General features: G+C 35.7%; 1 protein-coding gene across 2 annotated transcripts in view; it reads left to right on the plus strand.

Moving 5' to 3' along the window:
- Positions 1–9,466, plus strand: part of PRIM2 (DNA primase subunit 2) — a 136,742-nt gene extending 127,276 nt beyond the window's left edge. For both annotated transcript variants that reach the window (XM_075498133.1, XM_075498134.1), the window contains exons 13-14: positions 2,593–2,661; positions 8,863–9,466. In XM_075498133.1, coding sequence (XP_075354248.1) covers positions 2,593–2,661; positions 8,863–9,090 — 297 coding nt within the window. In that variant the 3' untranslated portion in view covers positions 9,091–9,466. The remainder of the gene's footprint in view (positions 1–2,592; positions 2,662–8,862) is intronic.
- The last annotated feature ends 1,485 nt before the right edge of the window (positions 9,467–10,951 follow it).

The raw sequence follows: 10,951 nt of genomic DNA on the forward strand, positions 1-10,951 counted from the left end.
TCTGTTCTGGTTGGCATTCTGTTCTATGGAGCACTCTATCAATGTTGGGGAAAAGAAGTGCCGTGAAGACCTAGTTACCAAACTTCACTGGAGAATGCTGGTAGAGGTTCCTCTAACAGCTGTTCTCCATGTCTTCATAGTAGTACAGTAGAAAAATCTGTGTGGTGACCTAACAGCAGCCTCTGAGAGGTCTGAGAAGGAGTCTACAGGGAGTGGCACAGTAGTGCCTTCGTGAAACTGCAGTGTAGCTGGGCAATAAAGATCAAGCTGCTGCAAAATAACATGGTTGCTCTTTAAGAATTTAAAATCCCTCAAGGCCAGCTCTGATAACATGACCATTACAGCTTTCATATGTCAGCAGTATTGATTCAGTGAAGTCCTCGACCTTACAGGTGGGTCAAGATTTTCCCAAGGATGGGTCAAGGTCTTAAATGGACATGGTTTCAGAATAGTTTGCTCAGAATAATCTCTCTTATAAAACAGGAATTTATTTGTAAGTGCCCCTTCATTCTCTCATCATCTGTGACTGTGTCAGTGAGTGATCCCTCTTCTGATATCTGTCACTTGAAGTTACCATTTTTCCACTGAACTGTCAAAGACAACAACAGCAGCTTGATCTCACATCCTGTGAATCATTGTGAGTTAGTAAATCAAAAGCTAGCTTTGATAATTCTTGTCTTTTCCGCTTTTCAGGATAGTTGGATAATGGCATCATTGATACAAACAGCAGCTATAACTGTGGTCTGCGATTCAAAAGTTAAATAAACTGCAGAATGACTACTAGCCTTTTAACTGATCAGCTTTTTCAAAAAGTTCTCTTAAATTACAAGAGAACCTTGATGCTTTTAAACTTTTGGGGTTTATACTCAGAATTTGTCCATACTTAAGTTTTTGTTTGCTCACTTAAGGTTCTGAGACTTAAAATATATTTACACATGAATTTAGAGAACTTTTTATTTATATAATTTATATTAGGTGTAATCTTGATTAAAAGAAGAATAATTTTGATAAAACCTGAAGTATTTATGAACTAGATTAAATTAGTTGACTTATTTCATCTGGAAAATTGAGGGTAGAAAAGTCTGAATGCTACAGAACATTATGAATGTCTCTTTCATCTAACCAACAGACTTATAGGCCTTCTGATCATTACTCCAAATTATGTGAAAAATACTTTTTTAAAAAGTACATACATAAAACGTGGTTAGCATTTACTTAAAAATAGAGATAGCTCTTTTCCATGGCATAGATTTTATTGTAAGGACCAAACAGGAAAACATAAGGCAATATGTAATTGAAGTGTTTAGAATAGGCGAGTTTTCTTCAGTCCTTAACTACTTAATGTGACACTAATTTTTTCAGTCAATTTCAAAGGAGGGAGGAGGTAAAAAAATATATATATGTACACAGGTAGTGCCTGATTTCAGATTTCATTGCCTAGTTGGCCTTGGCCTTGATCTTTTACAGAAGATTTAACAGGAGGTGGCAAGAGGGATAGAAATGTAATCAGTTGGGCTATAACAGAGAAACAATGTGGCTAAGTACTTTCTTGGCAGTGTGTTGCTGTTTTTATCCATTCAGCAAATGTAATTTATTTATACATCTGTCAATAAATACAAGGCAGCATCCAATAATGAGTACATCAGGGATTTAAGCTGGAGTGGATTGCTGTGTTTGACACAAAGGTCAGCCTTGGGAAAGGGGCTTGAAATTAACATTTCTTGAAAACTTTTTTCCTTCCATTGAGGCTATCTCTTAATTCCAGCAATTTTCTCTGTTTGATAAGCAGAGAGGGCATACATTTTGATTATATAAAGAAAGGAGGAGGTGATGAAACTTTAAAAAATTTCAACCAACATTGCATTCTGGTGATAAGAATGGGACTTTATGCAGCACAGAGGAGATTACCTGAAGTAGAATTGGGAAGCAAATTATATTTACAAAAGATGGCATGATTTTCCTAATAGGTGTTCAAAACAGGCTATTCACTCACATATTCTGCTGAGCTTGACTAGAAATAACTTCATTTCAAAAAGGACAAATCTGATTGAAGGTAAAAGCATTCCCCTCTCACAGATACTTGTCTAAAGGATTTGCATTAAATTTTCCTGATGGGAGCACAGTAGTATTTTACTCTGCATCTGCATGAACTGGTAATGTGGAAAATAAAAATACAAATCGTGTCCTTGATTGCTTCATGCTTCAACTACTTGAATTACTAGATTTATGTCTGCAATTATGGAAGAGATGTTGTAATATGATAGTTTGACAATAACTGTCACAATTATATTACCAAAATATAGATTCAAGTTATTCTTGAAGTTAAGAGTATTGAAATTACATTTTAAGGACCAGGCGTATCTTCCTGTGGTTTATCTTGTTTTTAATGTAGCCAGGGTATTTTTAAAGAACTATAGTATGTCTAAATGTTGTCAGTTATTAGTAGGATACACACATGTCAAAGATGTCATATGCTGCAAATTTCCATGAGCTATTATACAAGGCTGTTGCGAAATACCTTGTCATGGTAAGTATCAGCAAGAAGTACGTGTGCTACTTCTGAATCCATTACATTTTTCTCCCTCTGTATAGATCCTGGAATTGGTGAAGGGCATGCATTACCAGCTGGCCTGTCAGAAGTACTTTGAGTTGACGCATGATGTAAGTAGTTACTAATTTTTGTTATATTATAATCACCATCTTTGTCTTGAGGAAGGCCTTGGAAATCATGCATGAAGTCCAGAGACTATTTGCAGTTTTCACATCCATCATTAGCTGTCTTGCCTTGTTAGTTTTCATTTCAATAATTTCAAATATTCTTTTGTAATTTTCTGCATTTATATATTGATTTTATTAATACCCTGAACATTACAAGATATATTAAAAGGTTATGCTTTCTTCCTGAAAATGTCAATATTGTGGAATTTTGTCTATTTCAAGCCATTTAACTTTTTCAATATCCATTTTTAAACAAATTGTGTTTTTTAACCCATTATGCAAGTTTGGTATTTTGAGATATATCTTAAAAAATTAAACAAAATGGGTCTAACAAGTTTAACTAAAACTCTAGTCTTCCAGCACTTACATAGTTAATATTGTTAATTTTCACTTGATATTTTTTCATGTCTTTGGTCATGTATGATTGGTTTTTAAATCAAGATAAACATTCTCGGAGCTTTCCCGTTTGCTTAATTGTAAGCTTCTTTAACATATTAAAGTAAGATCCTCCACAAAATTGTCAGATAGCGAATGGCTGCAGTCCATCTCCTATGTGATTCCTTGATTCAAAGAACCAGTTTTCACATTGGTTCTAGGTTCTTTGTTGTCAAAAAAACCCAGTGGAGCGCAGCCCATCTTATATGTTTGTTCTCTCCACAACTCAAAAAATTGAAACATCCCTTTCAAACATAAGAATATGGAACAGCGTTGCTAAAGATATGGATGAGGATTAGATGACATGCCCAGAGGCATTTACCATTGACTTTTTTGTTCTCACTGGTTTTCACATTTGATTTAAATGGAAGTGTTTGTCTCCTTAAATTTCCAGCAATCCTATGTGTGAATGTATGGTAAAGGTATACCCTGAACCTGTATCCAGTGTTGTTTTGGCAGCTGTAATTTGAGAGGAACACTTTGTCTTACAGTCTTAGAAAATGATAAAACAGGAAATTCAAAATTATATATAATTTGAAATTTAGATAACGCATACCCTATGTAAGACTAAGGCAGTAGAAATAATATTTTCCCAAGATGACTATAGACCCCAAGGTCAACATTCACCAAAGGATAAATCAGCAAAGCACTGAAGATCTGTTGTATTTTAGGAAAGCTGTCTTTCCATTCTTCTGTGGCAAATTCCAGAAAGGCATTATTTGTTTCAGTCTTTTCGTAATACAAATATCTGTCTTTGCTGCTTGCACTAGGAGTCATCTTTCTGCTTTGCTGTTGATAAGTGTCTGTCTTTCTTCAGTGAGAGAAAGCAGAATGCACAGAAAGGCACTTTCTGTAGTTTGAAATATGCTTATGAGGGCAATTTTTTTAGAGAATTAAGCTGCTAAACTTGTTACCAGCCTGCTCAGAATGATTTTTCTGTCCTACAACTATATGCTTTAGTAATATATTTTTTTTCATGGGGTGGTCAAAAGATGCGTCTCTGAAGCTGGTGAAACCTAATCAGACAACCAAACTCTTGCTTTCCTGTATATCACTAGCAGAGCTTTTCAGTGAAGGACGTTTCTGAAGAATCAATCAGCATAACATTGATTGTTACTGTTTCTTCAAATAGGTGAACAATCTTAAGTAAAATTTTTGTAGAAATAATAGACTGGCTTACATGGAGAATAGCTTCAGCTTCAATTATGTAAAAATTTTACCAAGAAGGTACTTCATATATGTTGGGCAGAGCTGATAGTGTTACCTGTAATTCTTGAAAGTTACAGTCCATATGTGGGTTATGTCCACTATGAATGACTTTGTAGTGGAGACTTGTTTAAGATTATGATATTTTTCTAAGTTTACAGGGTCAATTGCACTCTATGTCTGCTTAAGGACTCTCTTTGCATTTCCTCCCCATCATCCTCTCAAGTTTCTACTGCATCTTATACTCATGCTGGCAGTAGTTTTGCTGTTGGCTTCAGTAGTCTAGTGCTCGGCACTAAGACCATGTTAATAAATCCAGCTGGACTAGAGTGAGAATGTTTAGAACTATTTTTTTTTGCGGGGGGAGGGTGTTTTTGCACCTCAGTGCTGCCGGTTCAAATAGCACCGGTTACCTAAAAGCTGCTTCTCTGCATATTCCGTGTAAACTGGGCTTATTAACTTTAATGCTACACCTCTCCTGAACTTCCATTTCACTGTCTCACAACCATAGAACAAAAGTAAACATCATTTGTGGTCCAGTGCATTGTCTTCAGGCAGGAACTAATGTGTTAAGGAAATGTACATGTATTCAATCTGTTAAGTCTTTCAATAAGTGTGGGAAAGGAAGGCGCTACCTATAGTGCATGAATGGTTTTACCATATTTTTCAAGTTCTGGGATATCAGGGTATACTCTTTTTTGGGAAAGTTATTTTCTAAATAATAAAACTGTAATTTGATAGAGACAAGCTGTCCTATATATGTGAAGAAAAGAAGGTCTTTGACTTGATAGAAGTATGACTGAATGGCCTGTAGGGTAGATATTTTCAAACATTATCATATTTTAATAAGAATCAAGCGTAAGCTTTGGTTATATGGTAACTAGAGTAAGCATTCAGTCAAACACTAGCAAAATACTAAAGTATCTTTCTTGATGGTCAAATTTGGATTTTAAACCATATGGAAAGCATCATAACTGTTTGAAGTTCTAATGTTTGTACTTGAGTTAATAATAAGCTATTTCATGTTGATTATCCCTTTTAGATAAGTTTTTATTTTGTACTAAAGTGAGGACACAAAGCAATTTGTGTAAAGTGGAAATGACACACCCTGAAAATGTAAGCAGTGTAACCATAACCCAAAGTAAATGGTCACAGTAATGAGGAATGCCTTTCATGGTCGCAATAGCGTCAAGATTTTATTTTACTTTAGTTGATAGAATTGGATGGCAACTCAAAATAGATAAAAATATTTCCAGACCAACAGTTTGGAGATCTTGGCTACATATATGCAGTCAAGTAAAAGAGATTGATATCAGCTATGAACTACTAGTAGGTTAAATAAATGTTCTTGTGACAGCTTGCCTGTAGAAATAATTAGTGCTTTGAAATCTGATTGTGTATAAATCCACTGTATAAATCTACTGTTTTAAGAGCCTGAGCATTATGAATAAATAAGAAAGCCTAACTGGCTAATGCCTGTGTTAGTAAGTTATATTCCAAAGCAACTAATGATGTTAATGTTGTTTGCATGAATATTGCTGTATTAGTTACTTGTTGCAGTTACAGCTGTAGTGGCTGATTATTTGTATATTAATATTTATCTCTAAACATTTTATTGTTGTGTATTGATATTTTACAACCCTTGTGTATTTTTAAGGAGTAAATGAAATCTGACACATAGCAAACTTTCTGGTACAAAAGAATCACTTTTGAATAGTTTATTTTAAAACATATACAAAAACCATTGTTCTTAGTTCTTTGTGATCAAATGGCAAGAACACTGGACTTTTTTGGTGTGTTGTTTTTTTTTTTTTTTTTTTTTTTTTTTTAAAAAGGGGATGTGGTTAATTGATACCATTTACTGTAGCACCATGATTGCTCCACATGGTTTTTCTGTAATATCAGCTATAGCATTATCAGCTGTCATTTTAAAAGTTCTTAGTTAAAACCCAAAGATACTATAGCTACAAAATGATTGCTTCGGGTTTTTCAAAACAATATTTGCTGTAGCAGAAATACAAAACTAGAATTTGTATGAAGGCCAGTACGTGCAAAATCTGTTGAATCCAAAAAAAGTCTTGTGTTAGTATCATCTAGTAGATGGAATAAACAGTTCTGTCTGAAGTGACAGGTCTTTTCACTCGGATCAATACATGCTATAAGCTTAAATTTTTGACTGCACAGAAAATACATTTTTCTTTGGGCATAGTGGATTCCAGATGGATTTACAGGTCTGAAAGGATAAAGCTGTTAGAGAAATCTAGTTTCTCTGTTTCTGGTAGTAAGTTTCAGGTAACTCACAGCTAAGTTAATGATGCAGCTTTTAAAATTGATGTGCTTTTATCTGTATTACCTAAAAGCATTGTAAAACTTACATAAAGTAACATGAGCAGTCTAACATAAAAAAGCCAGGAAATGTGTGTATGCTTCACCTCCATTTTTGTGGTCAAATTTCTTGTGTATTTCCAGCTAGAGCAGAATATTTTTACTCAGAGAACCTTCTTGGAAATTACACAGAACAGAATTGTTTATGTATCACCATCTCACAATTGAAGATGATGATGATGATGATGAACAAAACTTCCCCTTTCTCTCTTCAGGCTCTCAAAAAAAGACGATAAAATGAATGGGCAGAATTCTTTTAATTAAAATAGGGTACATGGAGTCGATAATTTTAACTAACAACCTGTAAATAGCTTTTAGCCAGATACTGTCAATCACCTCTGAAAACATGCTCCATTCATACAATGAGCTGATTCTACAGCTTATTCCAATTTGTTGGGGAGAGAAGAGTTTAGAACAAAATTAAGAGTTACAAAGTGAATCTTAAATTGGTCTGAAGAAAACTGAGATTTTAAGATTAAAAAAAATAGAACTCATTACCAGCTTCTTCTAGGAAAGCCAGCTTTTCACTGTATCGCTTCTTTTTAAGCCTTTTTGGTGTAAAGAAGTAATTTAGTTCCCACATAATGGAAATTGGTGCATGGATGAAAGCTGGCTGCATGAAACTCCTCCAGATAAGACTGAAATGAAATTCTGTGGTGGCTTCAGGTTTCTTTTTTTTGCTTTGTGCCTTTTGAGTGCCAAATCAGTGTTCTGGGCCTGTCACTTATTTTTTAGATTTTTCAAGCAAGGTCACTTACTACAGTTGCTAATGTCGTCTTCGAGTCTGAATTAGACTTCGTTACATACATCGTCATTTTCTGATGGAGCTAAGTTGGTCAGTGGTAATGCATTGAATCAGGGTTCCATTTAAAACGCATGATTCTCTGCTTTATGATTTTTCACAAGTGGCTGAAATTTAAATTGATGTTTTTTGGCATATTAAATCAGCTACAGTACGTGTCTTCATGAGATGCTGCATGTGTGCAAAGTTGCCTGTTATGCTTGAATTGGCCCCACCCCTCTGGGACAAAGGGAAGATAGTGGGAGCAGAAAATTACCAGTAGATGGCCCTTAGTCTTCCTTTATTGTATCCCAGGTTTGGGAAATTTTCTAACATTATTTAAAAGCAGTATTTTTCTCAAAATGTTCTTAGTATTCGCATGAATTGACGGGCAAATAAAAGGTGCAGATTGCCTGAATATGACGTGGAAGCACCTTTTGAAGTAAGCGTTTCCAACTTCTGAACCCCTGAAAAGAGATACAAAGGTTATAACTGAGATTTGTGGTGAATATGTCAGAATAGCTTGCTTTTAAAACTGAAAGATTTGTTGATTTGAAATATTTGATGAGCATCAATTGAATGTTCATTTTACCAAATAATTATGGAGCTGAAAGAATGCACCTGCTAAGTAGAAAGGAGATAGAAAACTACATTGCACCTTATGCTAGTTTTCTGTATTCTTTTCCACTGAAGAGTAAATGTTCTTTGGTATTGGTTGTGCATCTAGTTCCAGGATGCTGATGTTGGCACTGATGGAGCAGAAATAAGGGGGCTTGGTCTGTTGGGCTTCTGTCTTAGCCTGCTGCCTTGTAAATATTGCATTTGTGGCTACTGGAGAAAACAGGGAAAGAGGTGAAGCTGCCCGTTTCCATTCACACTCGGAGATCTAGATTTATATTGTGCAGTTGTTACAACTTTTAGTAGTATTCTCTACTGCCATTTGCAGTAGACTTGCCTCAGTCTCTCTTTTGGGTAGGGAAATGCTGTTTTAAGGTGTAGGTTCAATTGTCCTACATCTGTAAAGGTATGCCATTTTACTTACATTGTTTTATATGTTTTGGGGAGGTTTTTTTCTTTACTGCAGCAAAGACAGTGTGAAATATTGTTTGAATATGCCAAAGCAGTTGTTTTATTTCTAACATGAAGGAAGAAATTTTGTGATGAAAGTGAATCTGTGTCATACTAATATTTACTGGGATAGTATTTACAAACTGATGCCTTTTTCTTCAACAAAATTGGAACTTATTAAATTGCTAATTAATTTGTTCTTGAATGTGAAAAAGATGACTTTTTGAAATAAATATAATAACTCACTGTTCCTTCCCTTTTATGTGCAGGTTGATGACGTTGGGTTTTCTCTGAATCATCCTAATCAGTATTTTACAGAGAGTCAAAGGCTATTAAGTGGTGGTAGGGAACTGAAGAAGGAACTAAATAATTCAGGAAACTCTCAACAAAAAAGTAATAGTCAGGAAAGCATGAATTCAAATTCTGCTCCCACCTCTTCAAATACAACAGCTGATGCAGAACTGGAGGGACTGGAGGCATATTTCACTGAAGACTAAGCAGCTGTGTTATTTTGGGTTTTTTTGGTTTGGTTTGGTTTGGTTTTTTTTCTTTCTTCAATTCTTTGCCTTTTCTAGCTGAATTTGTCCATATACTAAGGAATATGCACTTCACCACCTGGAAGACACAGGCATTTAGTGCTTTGAATAGGCCGAAGAAAAGATAGATAGATACTGAAGCTGTAATTGCATCCAGTACTTATTCTCGACGCTTTAGGATACTGTTTTACACAGCATGTTGAAGGATGGGAAAGGAAAGTTCCTTCCCAATTATTAGGTGATTTTTGTCTGACTTACCTTTTTTTGTTTTTCTTCAGAATGTTTCAATATTTTTTGTCCCGTTTTGTGGTCCCTTTTATATGTTTCTCCTTAATAAATAAATTGCAAAGCAAAAGTTTGTGGTATTTTCTTTTTAGCTGCGTTTGGATGGTAATTAAGTAGGAGTTCTTATGATCAAAATTGTCCTCTGGAGGAGTCTGTCTGTCTCTTTTCTACTTGAGGAGCTGAGGGAAATCAGCTTCCTAGTTTGTGTACCTTGACACTAAATTTAGAGAGCTGGTTTTGGTGCTTGAAATAGAACATATGCAGGGTTTAGACACCTTTATGTAAGAAGGTAATCCAAAAAGCTGACTCTTCTTGAAGAAGCTAAAAACTTATCAGTGTGTATTCCTTTTCAATTTTAAAGTTTCCTCAATGTCTGAGTGTGGCTGGAGCCTCCTGTCTCCTGCTAAGCTAAACAGCCATCTGAATGCAGCTTTGGGTCACCTAAATTCCACCCATTCGCCCAAAGCCCAAGTCACCTAACACATGAACGGCATTCAGCCGAGCAGCTGCCACTGTGCGGTGGGTGGAAGCTCTAAATAGAGCTGGTATTTTATGTCATGCTGTTAGAGTATTCTCTGGGAGTATCCCTGGGAGACTAGGGATTTGGAAGGCCTGAATTTTATTTTATCTGATACCTAAGGAGTTTCAAGACAACATTACCCCTTCCTGGAGAGTGACCTAGCTACCGGTATAGCCCTGTAACCACATAAACGCAGTATTATCGTCGCTGGTAACTTGTATTAACTCTGCCAGGCCTTAGCATGAAGACTCACTGAGCTTGATTTTTCTGGTCTTATCTTGCCCTACCTTAAGCTTTGTTTTAGCCGTAACAGCAACTGTCAAATCACAGCCTAGCTTTGTACAATTGCATGGTGTACTGCCTATGTTTATAATGATTTTTATATGTTTCTGTAGCTAATGGCTAGTAAGTAATAAGTAGTTATCTTGTGTAGAATCAATTAATCTATGATCTTAGGTGCCAGAGGCCCCATGGATATAGACAAATCATCCATGGCCAAGTGCCGATCCCTAAAGAAATACAGTCTAAAGAGTTGTGCAAAACAAGAACAAAGAGAAGAAAGAACAAATACACAATGTGAGTAAACCACGCTAGATATAATTATTTGGCTGTAATGTGGAATTGCCAGACCAATGAAGAAAGAACGGTGAGTAGAACAGTTTTGGAAATGTGTAATATTACCTCAGGTGGACACCAGAGAGAAGAAGGAACAATCCCCACCATCAGCATCCTACTACTCCTGATGAACAACATGGGACCCTGACCATTTGCCGTGTGGAAGAGGGTGCTGCCGATCCCAGGACGCCAAGGGGTGGTGGAAAGGTGGGTGCAACACTAGGGAAGGGGATGGATACAAGGGAGTGCATGAGTATGTAACATTTGCTAGTTGTATTATGTTAGAGGTTTTATTTTCTCTACAATAATTGACTGATTTAAGCTATTTATATTGTAACTGTACTAAAGACTATTTGATTACTGTTAATATTTTGGACTAACCATAAATCGGTGGCTTCTCAT

Source organism: Mycteria americana, chromosome 3, assembly GCF_035582795.1.
Source record: "Mycteria americana isolate JAX WOST 10 ecotype Jacksonville Zoo and Gardens chromosome 3, USCA_MyAme_1.0, whole genome shotgun sequence".
In the NCBI taxonomy this organism is placed as follows: domain Eukaryota; kingdom Metazoa; phylum Chordata; class Aves; order Ciconiiformes; family Ciconiidae; genus Mycteria; species Mycteria americana.